This window comes from Pollicipes pollicipes, unplaced genomic scaffold (assembly GCF_011947565.3).
Source record: "Pollicipes pollicipes isolate AB1234 unplaced genomic scaffold, Ppol_2.1 Scaffold_6478;HRSCAF=7683_pilon_pilon_pilon, whole genome shotgun sequence".
Classification (NCBI taxonomy): Eukaryota; Metazoa; Arthropoda; class Thecostraca; order Pollicipedomorpha; family Pollicipedidae; genus Pollicipes; species Pollicipes pollicipes.
Window position 1 is genome coordinate 125144 of NW_023596882.1, and position 17825 is coordinate 142968.

At 50.2% G+C, this 17825-nt stretch overlaps 1 protein-coding gene across 1 annotated transcript in view; it reads right to left on the reverse strand.

The window, feature by feature from the left end:
- Positions 1 to 17825, reverse strand: part of LOC119106951 (potassium voltage-gated channel subfamily H member 8-like) — a 51238-nt gene that overhangs the window by 21885 nt on the left and 11528 nt on the right. The window contains 3 exon segments of the mRNA XM_037230295.1: positions 1181 to 1360; positions 12319 to 12523; positions 16779 to 16808. Of these exon segments, the coding sequence (XP_037086190.1) occupies positions 1181 to 1360; positions 12319 to 12523; positions 16779 to 16808 (415 nt within the window).

A 17825-nucleotide genomic window follows, 5' to 3' on the forward strand; every position in this document is an offset into this window, starting at 1 on the left:
ATCAAGAGACGTGGATGCCGGCTGCCTTACATTTCCCTATATTTCTCGGTTATAAAGAGCATAGACGGAGCAACTGTTTCCCAAAAGATCGCCGTTTCGTAGGTCGTTTCTTAACGGTAGACCATGCCATTCTTGGACCAGCATGGCAGCACATTGCACGGTAAAAGGTGAGCCTGGAGATAACATGCGGCATAGTCGAGCGCCACCAACTTCCATTAAAGCCTTGGCATTATCGTTGAACACGTCTGTGGCTTGCTTCAGTAGACCGTTCCGTCATGTACATAACTCAACTTGGACAGTAAATTGGAATTCGGCTTATGAAACGTCCCTCCCGAACGTGCATCATGACGGTGATGGGTGACCCGGGCCTCTCTGTCCAGACCAGGAGCACCGGTGACTGTCTCCACCCGCATGACGGCCCCACTGGACAGTCACGCTATCCGTGCTTGGATTAATGGAGCGTCGTAGCCTGATTTGAGCCGGAAGCAATCGACAGACAACTGTCGAAATGGTGAGCAAGTCTTGACCTGTACCTGGCTAACGTGATACGCAAAATGGTGAGCAAGCCCTGACCTGTATCTGACTAACTTGATACGCAAAAATAGAGGCGAAGGGGGGGGGGGGAGTATTGTACTATGTACCACTTCCTCCCAAAGCAGTGTGTAGGTTAAAAAGTCCACACAAAACACTGACATGTGAAGAACAACCAGGTCTAAAAAGGACCTTAACTTGCATCATTACATTTAGTTAGCAGGGGAATCTCATTCCCTCCAGGTGAAATTCTGCTGGGTTCTGGCATCATGTGATGTTAAAAACGCAATGAAGGATGATGTGCGTGGGACGAATCCCGGCTTTCAGAGAAGAGAGTATGGGGACTATGGACTAATTTTACACATGTACATGACCTATAAAGACTATCAGTAATCATGACATTCTGGATGCCCAAATTTCGAACCTTTTTGCGAATTCCTAAATGACCTACACCTGCAGCATTCCTATGCATTGGTTTCAAATTTATAGGATGTATTTCGAGGTTTATCCCCGAGGATTGCAAAGGATAGAAAAGCCAAGGCAATTTATTCCCACCCGATTTCGAGAAAGCCTTCGATTAGATCTAACATTCCACGTGGGAATTGAATCCAGGTGAAAAGCCATCTACAAATACCGGCTCCGAGCTCACCTCCAACCAGCATTACGACCACGCTGAAGATTTTCTCGCTGTTGGTGTTGGCGGACACGTTTCCGAAGCCCACGCTGGTGAGGCTGGTGCAGGTGAAGTAAAGGGCCGTGATGTAGGACATCTCGGACGTGACGTTGTCCACGGACAGGTGCAGCCGCTCTGCCAGTTGTGGTATCCAGCCTGGGGGCGGCCGCACGCACGATCAGGAGCGGGATCCAGCCTGAGGACGGCCGCACGGTCAGGCGCGGGATCCAGCCTGGGGAATGCCTCGCCGTCAGGCGCGGGACCCAGCCTGAGGAAGGCTCTGCGGTGATGAGTGGGATCCAGCCTGGGGAAGGCCTTGCGGTGATGTATGGGCCCCAGCCCGGGGAAGCCCTCGCGGTGATGCGCGGGATCCAGCCTGGGGAAGGCCCCGCGGTGATGCGTGGGATCCAGCCTGGGGACGACATCACGGCCAGGCGCAGGATCCAGCCTGAGGTCTGCTGCAGGGCCATACATAACCACTGTCAGCCGCAGTAACTCCAGTCTGGGGACAGCTGCAGCCTTCGGCGCCTCTGCCGTCAGCCGCAGTATTTCCAGACTGAGAACAGCTGCAGGCTCCGTCTCCGCCGTCAGCCGCAGTATCTCCAGACTGGGGACAGCTGCAGGCCCCGGCGTCTCCGCCGTCAGCCGCAGTATCTTCAGACTGGGGACAGCTGCAGGCTCCGGCGTCTCCGCCGTCAGCCAGAGACGGCGGGGCATCTCGTCGGTGCGGAGACGCTCGCGTGACGTCACTGCCGTGCACAGGCGAACTAATAGTCGGTGGCGCGAGCCGGCCGCCCGCCACCCGGCCCCTAATGGGAAAACTTGTCCGCTTCAGTTGGCCCTGCACGGCTGCATGCGACAATCTGGCCTGGGTGGCTCTGAACTCTCGCGGCAGCGAGGCGCTGGCGCCAGGTCACTGCAGAGGAGGGAGTGCCGGCCCTCCGTCGCTGACGTGCTGCCGTCAGACAGCATTGGCGCCGCGCCGCCGTGCTGGAGGGGGTGATAAAATGGCGACTTTGTTTGCGCTACACTTCCATTATGGACGCAGAGCCTCCAGATGTTTGTTACTCTTTAGACTCGCCAGTACGGGTCAGAAAGGGATGTCGAAGGCAGCCCGTGCCTGCCAAGGACAATTTTCGGGAACATAAATGGAACAGCCGGGCTGTTACACAGCTCCGGCCTTTCGCCGTCTGCCGTGGCGCGTGGCTGCCGCAGGCCGGCACGACCTGCGGAAAAAACCGGCGCTGGCCGACCCCAGCCTGGTCAACGTTCATGGAGTTTCACAGCACACTGATGCGCGACTGGGCATCGAGATAAAAATATGGCGAGAGAGGTCGCTCGGGCTGTAAAGCACGGCACGGCACGGCACGGCACGGCACGGCACGGCACGGCACGGCACGGCACGGCATAGCACGGCACGACGCGACACGGCACGACTTTGGAACGGCACGGCACGGCACGGCACAGCGTGGCTCTGGGACGGAAGCGGTCACCACGTTCGGCACGACACAACCCGGCCCGGCACGGCTCTGGGACGGAAGCGGTTACCACGTTCGGCGTTGTAGTTAACCCAATAGACGTTTATAGAAATACAAATCCCACTAAGTGGAAGCTTGGACCTAAAACGATGACCAGTCGGCCTACTCTCGTCCATTATTGCCTAAAGTTTCCAGCGATATTCCGCTTCGTCATTGCCTGAAATTTCCAGTAATATTCTGGTCCGTCACTGCCTGACGTTTCCAGTGGTATTCCGGTCCATTATTGTCTGAAGTTTTCAGTAATATTCGGGTTGCCATCGCATTGCATGTTATAAATGACATTACGATTTGTGGCAAGCCTCTGACCGCAGGGAATATTATAGCGGAATCACGAATTCATTTCACAGATTGAATACCTCAATGTCTTATACATAAACACATGGCTGGACTGACCTTTTTCAGAAGGTTTGAGGACCAACGTTTTAGGACTGGTTTGATTTGAACTAAGAATCAAATCAAAGCGAATTGGAGTGGCATGACGCCTTGCATAGGGATTGGATCACGAACACATTGGATCACGCCTGCTACACTTGAAGTTCTTGTATCACTAAATTGAGATTGCCTCGGCTACTACATCAGAGTTCTTTTGGAATTTGGGAGAGGGGTTAGGTAGATGTGGGATAGAGACAGGTTTAAGGAGTGTGAAAGGGATCAGACATAGCTGAGCGAGTTGGATTTGGCTGGTTCTGAAGCTTCAGTCAATGACAATATCTAGCAGCGCAAGCAAGCTGAAACACCGTCATGATAGCCATCGTTGGTTTTGATGGCAAGCAATATGTTTGATTATTCCACTTTGGCTTAACTCCGTCAGGACGTTGTCCGAGCCAGAGCCCCACACGGGTTCCTCGGCAGCTCGTCGAAAGGCGACAAACCACGGGACACTCTCAGATGGCAGTAAGTCAAACGGAATACGATTCAAAAAGTGATGAAACTTAAATGGATAAAGTATTCAACAGCAACAAAGTGAAAAATGTAAGTCAAAACGACAGGAGTCGAATGGAACGAGGCCAAAACGCAAAAATCAAAAGAAATCAAGTCAAATACACAAAAGCACCCCAGCGTGCCAATCAGCACATTCATTCTCTGGACAAAGCCGTGCGCTTCCAATGTTTCACAATACCGCAAGGACCCCTGATCAATTGCTCGTCCCGGAGGGTAGGGGCTAAGGGGGAGGATAAAGTCCAAACACCGTTTAGTCAGTGGAGCGCAACCAATAGACAGCCTCGTGAATGTGCGGAATGCAGAGAGGTGCAGGGTTTGGAGTGGAAGGGCTTCCATGCGGTGTTAGCTGCATTGACGCGTAAATATTGTCCGTCACATGATGCCTTTTAACTCTCTGTTTTAGGCGCCTTCCGGCTCAGAACGTCATGGTCATAAAAAGACTGCCTATCATTTGTTACTGTATTTTATATCAACGCACTCTCAGGCAGGGGTCAATTTGACCGCCCGAAGGCTATCCGGAACGGTTTCCGAACGGCACGGCGTAGCTGAGCCAAGTTTTGCAAATCTGTAGACAGTTGAATAGCGCATCGTTTGAAATCAACATTTCAGATGTGCCCTATCAGGTCGCTGACCTACAACAGGTCACAGTCAGGCCATGGATTCAGCGAAGACGATTTCTAGGGAAGCGTTCAATCTGACACCACAACGGAATGTTAGACGAAGCCACATATTTCTGAGATACTTTCTCAGGCAATGCAACAATTAGTGAACAAATTCCATTAACCTAGGGTTGGGTGTGAAAGTCAGACCAAGGTCAAACCAACTCGTTTTATTTCTTTAGGGCTTGCTGTATGGGGCAGCTTCTGGTGCTCACTTTGAATACATTAATAACAGGAGCCACATTATATATCTTCTATGGATTGCTTAATTGCTTGCTAATTGCTAATTGCTTCTATGCAGGTTACTGACCTAAAACAACCCATGTCAACATTTTGTTTTAGGAACATGGTGTCTAGCGTAATCCTTGTGGCTTATTCAAATGCAAAACTCAAAGCAGTCTTGCATGATTTTAATCACCATGACCTTCTTACCCAAGTTAGTTCACGTACAGACCTACACACCCTATGAATTTAGTGTCTCTAGCTCTCTTAGTTTCTCAGATCTCAGGGGGTCAAACTGACCCACACCTGAGCGAAGGGTATATAGCCGGCCACCCGTGCGCGTGTTAGGACAGTACAGTGCTTGTGTAATGCAAGGCATGGCAAGCACTAAAAAGGAATTATGATGACCTCCCTACAATAATTACATACGTGATAGTCGCTAAGAGGGTCGTATTTTCTAATGAATTTTCTTTCACGGATCTTACTCCCAGAATGGAACAGTTCAAATACAAAACGAACACTGGACGTTAGCCATTGTTGACAGCGGTTTTCCCCAGCATACACCTAGTCAAATGGCGCCTATTCCCGACATTTCGGACACTGACTGAAAAACCGACAAAGAACCTTTCAGGGACCTTCTAAGTAAACGGAGTCTGCTCACAGATGGGAGGAGGTGGCGGCTCCTGGGTGTGACCTTTCGAAGGGCATTTTGAGTTTGGACGAAAGGAGGGCAAATAAGCCCCATAGCAACCTATTCATACTCCTCCAAACTGTATCTGGCGAGTTTCCCCAGTTTGAAGAAACTGAAGCTTACCTTTCTTTCAGTGATTTGGCGGTCTGGGGAGGCAAATGAGACCCCATTCCTGGAGGCCACGGAGGGCGGTGCGAGCACCAATATGAACCATCTTAGACCAAGTATATCTACGCACGTTCTTAAGGCTTACATTCCAATGCAGACTTTTGGTACATAGGTTGAGTCGTGATTTTTAAAAATAAATACCGTCCGGTGAGCTATCTGCTGTAAAACAGCTCATAATTTGGATCACCAAGAACGAAGGTTCTTTGAAATCAGTTACGTGGTGTTTCATTGACTGTAAATAGACAATTTAGGGGCGACGTTTCTTTCCAAGTAGCGACCCGGATGCTCCACGTGTATGCTCATCCCCGGCCTCGTCTCTGGAAGAGGAATGAGCCTAGGCTGGCTCAGACCCTGGCTCTAGTGCGTCCGCCGAACATCACGCAAAAGTAGATAAACATGAAACGAAAAGCACAGCATGGCTGCTCCTTGCCTACATGACAAACTTAAACTAATTTATCACAAAAAATACGGCGTAGGTCAGTCCAATAGCCACTATTTCGGGACACAAGCCTGAGTGCTCCCAGTTCGAGTATACGCCACGCGGTCATTTCATTTACTCAGGGAATTTGAGAAATGGGTAAAGCCTGCGCAAGTGAGCGCGGCTCAAAGATGATCTATCACGGCTACATGTCTTAACGGAAGTGGAGTGACCACAACCCCAGATGTGAAGTAGGGGCCATCCAATCCAGTGAAGGGCTTCTTTATCCCAACCAGAGCCTTCTGATCCTTAACAGGAGCCTTCTGGAACAGGATGTTACGTGATAAAGGGACCTCCTGATTCTTAACAAGGACCTCCTGATTTTCGGAGGCCGTTTCCTTACACGGAAAAGCAGCCTTCTGATCCACTAAGGTGACCTCGCGAGCCAGCACCCTCCCTCACACGAGATAAGGCCTCCTGATTCGAAGCAGGACTCACTGACTTAAAACGGGGGCTTACTGATCCAGACAAAGGGCCTTGTCATGCAGAAAAGAGCCTCCTCAACTGCCCAAGTAATGGCTTTCCAGCGAAGCCATGGGCATCCTAGATTTGAATTGTTTATAACATATGTGTAACCACAAAACTTTCGTTTGGGCAAAAAGGGCCACCACAAGTGGAGGCGAAATATACATATATATATATATATATATATATATATATATACATTATTGCTCCTTGCCTGTAGGCAGGGGCAAAACCGCCCTTCCCTCCCCCCCCCCCCCTACTGGGCCGCCGCCAACTCCATCAACAAAAAAGGTCCCTTTTGTTTTAACTGCTCCGTAGCGAAGCCACTGCTGATATGTACAAAAGTCCCAGGGTGTAAGTAAAGAAGATAAACAAGTCACGTGATATGGTAGGGCGGTAGGCGTGGATTACGCCACATTGGTTCAGGAGTAGTCGAAGTAGTCGATTTTGAAACATTTTGACGCTTTGTTTAGTTGTTTCCATCCACTCTAGCTGCTGTGTCCTCTGGGATTGAATTCCTTTGGCTTGTCCCTTTCCTCTGGACTTTTGGTTTCCTACCTATATTCATCTGCCCTTTAGCCCTTTTTACTTGTTGATCATTTGGCTTATTGCATTTACCTCTGTCGTTTTGGCTTTAATCCCTGTGATATTGGCTTTATGACCAGATCCCCTTTTACATATATGCATGTGACATTCATCGCTTTTGACTGTTTTCTATTTAACTTATACCCTTTTTGCCTTTTTGCCTTTTTGCCTTTTAACATTTTTAACGTTTCGCCTGCTTGACTTTTTGCGTTTCACTGGTATCTTTTTGACTTATTACCGTTTGCCTTTTTGTCACCTTGACCTATTCACATTCGAATTGAACCAATTCACTCCTGTTCCTTAGCACGTTTTACCATTTCAACTTTTTACATCTGCCGTATTGTCCTTTGGCTTCTTGGCTATTTACTTTTTTCGGTTATAAGCCGCACGACAGCAACATTGGTTTTGTAGCCGGCGAACCATGAGGAAGTCAGACGCCCGACTCCTGGTTGTGTGACCACGTCCCTGACTCCTCACGTCACGCAGCGCCGTCCAGACGGACGCCCGACTCCTGGTTGTGTGACCACATCCCTGACACCTCACGTCACGCAGCAGGGTACATCTCGTGATGCAGCTCGCAGCGAACAACAACCAAGCTCATTTTGCGATCCTGCCAACTGCCACTAGGAGATCAAACATTTACCCGGCTGGGAGCCCTTTCCAACACTAGTTTTCCCTGGCCGAGAATAGCCGTCACGCTCCAGCAGCACGCGGCTGCTATTGGAAACTCCTGGTCACAGCTGGGACAGGCACATGCAGAGCCGCGGCCGGCGTCAGATAGCGTCAGCCTATAGGTGGCATCAGGGAACTTCCACAGCCAGTCGCCAACTCGCCACTGAGGCAAGCACACTGCCTTCGCGAAGCTGCGGCGTCCACACCTCCTCGCCGTTTGCATTTGAGAAGCGCAGACGCTGACGCGCGTCAGGTAAATCGACGCTCGGCTCCCACGCCCGACGTTCGACGAGGAACGCGTCACACTTTACACTAGAAATTCCCTCGGCATTAGCAGCGGTTCTATCGCAGCTAAGACCGTTAATAATTTCCACGATTCGGTGCAAATGAATGGAATGTATATAAAATAATGAATTCGATGCACCGAAAACAAGACAGATGCTTGGGTGACAGTTTTGCGATTTCGCAATGTGAGACATCGAGGAGCCTATTAAAGTCGTGGTCAATACAAACACAGCCTATACCCTAACGTCCTGATGGAAGAGGTAACGTCAATTTGTCCCGTGTTCTATATTTATCCGCTGCGAAATCTGGCCACCACTGATCAACACCTACTGACCTTTGACCAAGCAGCGGCGGCCGCCTAGCCTGACCTCTCGCCGACCCCCCGTGTCCGGGCCAGCCCAGAACAGCGGCGCACTCACAGCCCTGCGCTTCAGATGCTTACGGGCTCCCTTCAAAGCCATGACACTCCTAGGAACTGACCAGACGTTGCACCTTCATGCCGTTCTGAAAACACAATTACTTTGAAGAGTGCTTATTGGTCTGAACTTTGGAAGAAGTGGCATTAGGCCGAGCGTGCGAGTCTTGCGTAACAACAGACCTTAGGCGCATACTGTGAATTAGGTCTTAGGGTCTCCTCGCCATGCAAGTCGGCCGCACGTTCCAAAGCCTTTCGAACTTGTTTCCAAGTGCCAAATTTATACCTGTAGCAAGTTTTTAATACTTATAACGGAGGTGCTTCAGACTGATAACAGAGACCCCTGCCGACCGTAAGATTTTGTATCTTCATCAAAGGTGGACGTTCGCATGAGTGCCGCCTAATCCAATCTACTTAGTGCCAGAACAAATTTGATTGTTGGGGCGCGATGGCACCGGCCTGTCTAGCCTCGGTGTTGACTGTCGCCGCTCGGTATGAGAGCCTCAGGGCTGGCATCAGCGCGGCGTTCGGGATCCGGGGCTCTCACAGTAGGCCAGCAGGTCAGGTCACACTACACGGCGCTGCAAGCCGGGGCCTAAGCCGAGACAACAGCCGGGCAGACGTGGCTGGCGGCGGCCATGCTGAGCCGCACATGGGGCGCTCCTCTCCAGGGCCTAAGCCGAGACAACAGCCGGGCAGACACGGCTGGCCCCAACCGGCGGCCATGTTGAGCCGCACATGGGGCTCAACATGGCCGCCTCTCCTCTCCGCCCGTGCGGTGTTGTGATAATGATGCTGATAATGATGACGTGGGCGTCCTCCTCCCCCTCCCCTAGGTAATCTGAGGAGACAGGCAATGTCTTGGGGGCGTCTAGTTATTTCATGAACTATTTTGATTTGATTTGGCACACTCAACAAAATCCAGTTAAATCTGCATGTTATCAGAAGCAAGCGGTGCAAGAAACATGCAAATAAAGATGTTTCACAAACGCGCGGATAAAGATTAAAGGTTGCCCTGAAATTTGCAGATACGAAAATCATGTACTCGAGAGCCCGGTTTCTGGCGATCTGAGGATAAAGATTGACAAAGTCTCACGGCGCCGTTTATGCCAAAATGGCTGCCAGTGGTACATAATGTGGCAGATCGTGTCGATTGGGCCCATCGCCAGACGTCGCCTGGAGCGACTTCCGACCGATGGGAGGACGACAGTCATTACCGCACAGGATGCCGCCCCGCGCCGCGCCGGGAATAGCTAATGACATCCTTTTAAGTTCTGTCGCTTCCAGAACGTCAAAATACTAATTAGTGCCACGCTTTCCAGCAGGTTTTGACACAAAAATGTCGACCCTGGTCGTCAGACATCGTAAACACGCACATAACTGGCGCCCGCTGTCGCGCTCACAAATTAAGTCCACTGTGTTGTGGTTGTCTTGCATTTCCTTATTCAGTATAATGCCCAAATTCGTGTCGCCTTAGCGCGAATGATTTTAGACCATATCTTCCCAACCTGTCACACTCCATTTTCGTACGACTTCCATACCGCACCGTTCCACGTGGCTAAACCGTTCGCAGCTCCTCTTGTTCGAAAAACGGTTTCCCAGCAGTAAACAGACGGCTCTGAACTCTCACCCCGAATGATATAAGCAAACGATTCGATGTCATCAGCCGCGAACCGATCCTTTCTTTCCTAACGACGACTACAGTAGCCAGGCGGTTTCGTAACTCGCTGAGCGATGACGCCCACCAGATAACCACTATAAGCAACAGCTGTATATCCCCACCAAAAATTTGTCATCGCACTCATCCATCAGGTGTATACTGTTCAACGCCCGCGCACTTCGGCACACAGACGGGCTACTACGGCCGGTAAACGGACTGGACATGTTCAGCGCTGAAGTCACCTAGGTGACCGTCACATCGCCAGGTAAACGGACTGAACATGTTCAGCGCCGTAGTCACCTAGGTGACCGTCACATCGCCAGGTAAACGGACTCGGCATGCTCATCGCTGTAGTCACCTAGGTGACCGTCACATCGCCAGGTAAACGGACCCGGCATGCTCATCGCTGTAGTCACTTAGGTGACCGTCACATCGCCAGGTAAACGGACTGGACATGTTCAGCGCCGTAATCACCTAGGTGACCGTCGCATCGCCAGGTAAACGGACCCGACATGCTCAGGGCCATAGTCACCTAGGTGACCGTCACATCGCCAGGTAAACGGACTGGACAAGTTCAGCGCCGTAGTCACCTAGGTGACCGTCACATCGCCAGGTAAACGGACTGGACATGTTCAGGGCCGTAGTCACCTAGGTGACCGTCACATCGCCAGGTAAACGGACTCGGCATGCTCATCGCTGTAGTCACTTAGGTGACCGTCACATCGCCAGGTAAACGGACTGGACATGTTCAGCGCCGTAATCACCTAGGTGACCGTCACATCGCCAGGTAAACGGACTCGACATGCTCAGGGCCATAGTCACCTAGGTGACCGTCACATCGCCAGGTAAACGGACTGGACATGTTCAGCGCCGCAGTCACCTCGGCGACCGTCGCATCGCCAGGAAATGACCTCCACCAAGCCTCCAATCCATGAGATACGGCGAGCACCTGGCGACTGCTTATAACGTTACCAGACAGAAAAGTCTCCAACAAGGCTCATCTTGTTTGGAAGTTGCGAAAACAACAACCCATGCACCATTCCAAGCACGCAGCAAGGAGTTCGTTGACATGTCACACAACCAAGCACCACCTGGCATACGTAATCACTTGTTATTCGCCAGATCACCGGAGCGGAGCATTATACCTATATGCAGTCACGCAAGATACGTATACGGGATCATGATGAACACTGCAGCGTTCAGCTGCAAAACACCCTTCCACCGAGTGTCCTGCAGTAGAGATTACGCACCACGGACAGTATATATCAAACAATTAGACGATCATACAAAGCACAGTATATACACAAACGGTTGACATCATGCGGATATAATTCAAATGCTAACTAAAAACTATGGAAAGGTTTTTAACATTACCTTTAATGCTTCAGAATGTATCTTAAAAAGTAGCTATATAAGTTTACATAGTCATACAACGTAATTCTAACCAATGTTGGCAGGCTTGTAGAGCCTAGCAGTCAATAGTTGCTATCATAGCTATAACACACATACACACACATACACACGCGCACCATGATGATAAAAAATAATAATGTGACACTGAGTGGAAAATACATTAAACATATGTATATCTCGAATAACTGTCGAATCAGTTCAGTTGTCACTACACTGTTATTCTGCAAAGGACAATAGATCGAGGTTCAGTCAAGTCCAGACCAACTTTGTCGAATATGGAAACACTCACTGAGATTCCAGTCTAGAGGCTCTCATTGACGCTTCAGTCTGCAGACACTCACCAATTTCCCTGTCCGAGGGCACTCGCCGACGTCCCGGTGTGAGAGTTCTCACCGGTGTCCTGGTCCGAGGGTGTTCACCGACGTCCCGGTCTGAGAGTTCTCACCGGTGTCCTGGTCCGAGGGTGTTCGCCGACGTCCCGGTCTGAGAGTTCTCACCGGTGTCCTGGTCCGAGGGCGCTCACCGATGTCCCGGTTTGAGAGTTCTCACCGGTGTCCTGGTCCGAGGGTGTTAACCGACGTCCCGGTCTGAGAGCTCTCACCGGTGTCCTGGTCCGAGGGCGCTCACCAATGTCCCGGTCTGAGAGTTCTCACCGGTGTCCTGGTCCGAGGGCACTCACCGACGTCCCGGTGTCCTAGTCCGAGGGCACTCACCAATGTCCCGGTCTGAGAGTTCTCACCGGTGTCCTGGTCCGAGGGCACTCACCAATGTCCCGGTCTGAGAGTTCTCACCGGTGTCCTGGTCCGAGGGCACTCACCAATGTCCCGGTCTGAGAGTTCTCACCGGTGTCCTGGTCCGAGGGCACTCACCAATGTCCCGGTCTGAGAGTTCTCACCGGTGTCCTGGTCCGAGGGCACTCACCAATGTCCCAGTCGGCGGAGTGCTGCTGGCGCTCCCGGTCGGCCAGCACGTACCACACGCAGGCCAGCCAATGAGCAGCCAGCGAGAACAGCACGAGTAGCAGTGTCAGTATCATGCTGCTGTACTGGGTGTAGCGGTCGATCTTCTGCAGGAGTCGCACCAGCCGTAGCAAGCGCGTCAGCTTCAGCAGGTGGATCGGAGTCTCCTGCGGCCGACCGAAGCACAGGTTCAGAGCCCGGGACCGGTGCGGGGCAGAGGGGCGTGGGGAGGTGCGGGGTAGAGGGATGGAGAGGGGAAGGGGAAGGAGAGGGGGGGGGGGAGACAAAGGCGCATTCTATCTTGTGTTAACTACGCCATCCACAAGAAGATTCCATTAGCGGGCTCAGTCTGCGCCTCATGAATAACTGAGTGACACATTTTCTGGAACTACCTACGCATGCAGCCTGAAGGAGCGTTATATATGCACAGTGCTAGGATGCCTCACGCTATCTTCCTGGTGTGCTCCATAAGCGAACGTGGTAAGTGACAAGTGCAGGATTACAGGAAAACTTTCTCTAGACTGCTGCTGGGATGTCTCTCGTTGGCTTCAGTTGAAATAACCGTTTCTATTCTATTTAGCTTCGCAGAAACTCGCACGAAATCGTTCCGAGTGTTTCTCGCGATATGCAAACGTGCAGTGCAACATTCACTCCCGGGTGTGATAAGAGCTGTCGATTACACGCACCCGCGCTATCAAAATCTCAGATGCCAACTGTGACAACGTTTCTGCATCGATGGTAACTAAAGGATCCCTACAGAGCTAGTGGCTGAGACAGCGCGCTTTCCGGCAAGTGAGATCTGGTGCTATTGGCTTTGGAAGAAGCCGGGGCTCTGCTCGTCCGATGGTTCGATCCCAAAGTAAACATCGGAACGAGTGGATGGAATCCCAGTGGGTTATCCCAGTAGCATCCAATACGAGAAGCTTTTGTGCCAGGAGCAGCCTCCAAGCATTTAGAGACAGCGTTCGACTCCTTGGGGAACCATGACACGCTATCAGCGAGCCACTGCCGGTAAGACGTTTTTGATACCTTACGAAAATCTCATGAGAACTGTGCACAGCAAATCTCATGAGAACTGTGCACAGTAAATCTCATGAGAACTGTGCACAGTAAATCTCATGAGAACTGTGCACAGTAAATCGGCGCAACAAACGTCTTTGTAAAAATGAAATTCAAATAATCATTGAACTGAGTCCTCGGAAAGATATTTTACAGACAGATCACATAGTGAACCAAATTATGCACTTATATTCGTTAACGCTATTCAGGTGGTCAGGTCCGACAATGCATTTTACCTACAACTATTTTGATGGAATATGCAGCAATATACCACGAGGTGACATTTCAAGTTAACAGTAGTACAAAGTACTGCGCGAGCTGCAAAAATGACAGTTACATATCGAGACGAGAGTAAGGCACATAACTGAATACCGGAGCGCATATAAAGTAACGCTGTTATAATGTGGTGGGCCCTTCGAATGCTATACACGCTACAATACTCAGCGATATGCAAACGAAAATTCTGAAGCTCTTCGCTTTCAGCACTCGGAGCTACGCTGAAAATAGCACTGCATGCAATCGGGACTTCCCTGCCGAACCGTCCGTGCCTAACTGTCAGGGCGTCGGCGCGATTTGAGCACATCTGTCTGCGAACGCTGCAGCTCTATTCGGCGGCGTGTGGAGTCGGCGGTCAGCAGCGGCGGCTCTGACCCAGGCCGGCTGACTCCCGCTACAGCCGCATGCTTGTTCGAAGCTAGGGCTTCCGTCAACACCGCGCGTCGCACGAGTGCTGTTCCACGGACATCGAGTTTACCTGGAGTGATTGACCTGGTGAAGCCAAAGCTCGCTGAAAGGGCTTATTTCCGGGGTTAAGTGAGGAAGATTCATGTCACTTTTGGTGACGCGTGGATTATTTCATAAGCATCGTGTTGTTGCATTTGCATGACACTTACAGGGCGGTTTACATTCGTGAAGACCTTTCCTGAAGCATTGCGTAGCATTGGCTGCTTTTGCCAATGACAGCATGACGTAGCGGATGATAGCATAATAGCTAAAATATTTTCGAATTCTGGAGAACACGCGGTGACGCCAACAGCAATACAGAGCACTAGTACAGCCATGTTGGAAGCGTAACTCCCCGCTCGAAAGTCACAAACGCACCTGCAAGCACGGACCTCCTGCTACCAGCACCGCTGATAGTTCGGAATTTGAATTCAAGTGCCTTCTACGTTGTCCGTGTGTGAACTATCTACCCTGATTTGTGAGCGTGGTGAACTGATGGTGTACTGCTGAGTAAAAAAAACTTAATCACGTCGACAGTCATTCTGAAGAAATCTGACCATGACACTAGACTTGATCACTAGTGATAACTCTGCCCGTGGCTGAACCTCGGTCCGTGCATTACTGCACAGCGTGCCATAAATGTTGGAAAACATTGGACGGGAACACTGCTAACATCAGCGGACGTAAACAGCCAGGGCAAGCCACATGCGCCACAAATGTCACAAAATAAAGCCACAGCCACAGAATGAAAAAAGGCTCGTATGTCGGAAGATGCTGCGATGAAATACAAGAACGTTACATAAATTAAAAGCCGAAACGGAGGCAACCACAAGTCGCAGCGCATTATTTGCAACTTTAAAACCTTAAGTGACTGATAAAAACTGTTCGATCGATGTTTGATTTCAGCTGCCACGCCAGCTTCAGGGGAGAAGTCGCTGAAGGCAGAAAGCTGTCAGAAGCACGTGAACGACACACAGACACATGCCAGGCGGGCGAGTCCAGGGCCGAGGTCAGCGTCACCCTGTCAGCGGGTCAAAGGTCGTCGAGGAGTGCCCACCGTCACCCTGCTGGCGGGCCAAAGGTAGAAGAGAGTGGCCGCTGAGTGTCTGTGGAGCGGCGCCGGTCCGACCTCGTCCAGGCCGCCCGAGGCCAGGTGCACGGACGCACGTCAAAGGTGGAAGAGAGTGGCCGCTGAGTGTCTGTGGAGCGGCGCCGGTTCGACCTCGTCCAGGCCGCCGGGGTCGAGGTGCACGGGGCGCGCGTCACACGAGGAGCACACCACACGTGTCTCACTGTAGCAGACGGGTGCCGACCGGCGACAGGCGGGTCCATGCACCAAGACAGTCAAGGACTTCCAGGCGGGCGAGGTAGATGACGTTCAGTGTCGAGGAATGGGGTGCGAGCGGGTTATCATACCCGGCGCAAACGTGCCTTTCTTGGTATGCAGATGGAAGTAACTACATCATCATTGGATGTCGATGTCATGCGAGTGGGCACTCATCTAAGCCAAGTGCTGTTTGAAACCAAAATCTGGGCAGAAATACGGCAATGACCAAGTCTCAGCAAGTTATGCAATAAGGCATCATGCCGCAAAAGAACATTCCGGAAGATACAAGACGGCCATTTATCACATTTTAGTGCAAAATAAAGGACATGTTTGGAAACATATTCTCTCTTGATGCTTCCGGAACACTTGGAAAATGGTTTCTGTTCAATGCCTTTCGAATGTTTAGTTTATGTTAGGCTACCTTTCTCCTTTAACTTGCTCAAGAAAAGTCCTGATATTTGTGCGTGTAAATACTGAAGCCATTGCACCATTTTGCTCTTCCATGGTGCAATGTCTAGAGCCCAGGGCCCAGGCTGAAACTAAGCGCGCGTTATGCATGGTTGCGTATGTGAAGGCACAAATGTCTACACTGACCCGCATTGGCGTGTGCCACTTGGTTCATTCGATCTCGAGGCACGCGTCTAAAGAATACCTCTCTCATCGAGGCAGGTCACATATATCAGAAGCAAAGTTCTCTTGAGGCACAAACTTATTTTGCAACCCATCCTGAAACCGAACTTCTTAAGAGCATCATTACTGTATGTCAATCGATAAATCTTAAAAAAATAGGTATGCTTCACTGCGGCCTGATATTGGCTCACCGGGTGAGGATTTCAAATAGTCTCTAAATATCACACTAAACAGGTGACCGTGTTTTGAAAATGGTACTGCATGATCTGGAACATGATTGTGACTTGTCAGATAATTTTCTTTCAAACAATAAATCAAGTTGTACAATTTAGGCCAGTGACAGTGATCTTAGCAAAACCCAAACCCAGCAGGGAAATGTCACACCGCAGGATCGGGATGTTCAAACGACTGAGTTTCCATATGTCGCCTTCAATTCAAATATTATCCATTGGTACTGCTCAAAGGAATACCACGGGAGTCAAATTTTGGATATTGGAACGTTATTGGGATGATAGCCACCGTGAAGAATGCAAAAGATACAATTAGACATAATTTTGCGAATATGGCCTTTCTAAAGACCTGAAACGACGCAATTCGGCGTACTTTTTTGAACATGACCGTCTGGTATCCTATGTTAGTTGGTTCGAAGTTCACTTGAAATCGGCAGACCATGCATTAAGTACCTCGTCTTTCAAGTTAAGAACCCGTCGGAGCTGAAAAAGAGGAAGATGGTCATGGAAGCAACACGGCCTTGTGTGCCGCATCAGCTGCTCACAAAACTAGGACATTCGCTTTTCGTCCAAAATTGGGCAAGTCAAAGACATCTTGTGCTGCGGAGGCGAAGACAAAATACCTGACATCCACTTATTGTTCGAATTGCAATTTTTGCCTCCATTTATTGTTAACAAAAACACTGCACCGCGTCGGTCTAAGCATGAGCCATAATGCGATAACGCACCAAAACAGATTTCCCCGGAACTGCGGTGCGCATGACTTTCAAATATCCGGATGGTTCTGGCGCTTCCAACTTGATAAAACGAATCCATTTAAAGTAAGGCCTACAGGTGATAGTTACATGCTTTTTCCTAGGATTGACGCCTTCACGGCGGCAATGTATGCACGCGTGGCTTCGCTAACACTATACACCGCCGTCATTTTGGCTGGTGCGAACAAATTAAGCGCACCCCTGTGCGTGATTCACGGAATTTATGTAATCAATATTTTTTATCCTATTGAGACCAGCAAACCAGTCCTAATTTCTACAGGTCATTATTTACCCTACGGATGGTCGCATAGGGCCGAAAAAATAGATGAGAGCTTCGGTATTGAACAAAACAAAAGGATAACATTTTATTTATGCTTCTGTTTTGCAGTACAAATAATTTTGATGTGCTCGTGACAATGTACGGCAGGCCCAAACCCCCTGGACACATGATCATACCGGTTGTTGTCAGCTAATAGCAGGTATACCGCGAACGTGGTGAGTAAACTCCGCATTCAACCAAATAGTGAAAGCTTGCACACCCCATCGAATCTACGTCATCCGGTCTTCCACTAGTATTATTTCCGTCGGATCTACGTCATCCGGTCTTCCACTAGTATTACTTCCATCGGATCTACGTCAGCTGGTCTTCCACTAGTACTACTTCCATCGGATCTACGTCAGCTGGTCTTCCACTAGTATTACTTCCATTGGATCTACGTCAGCCTGTCTTCCACTAGTATTACTT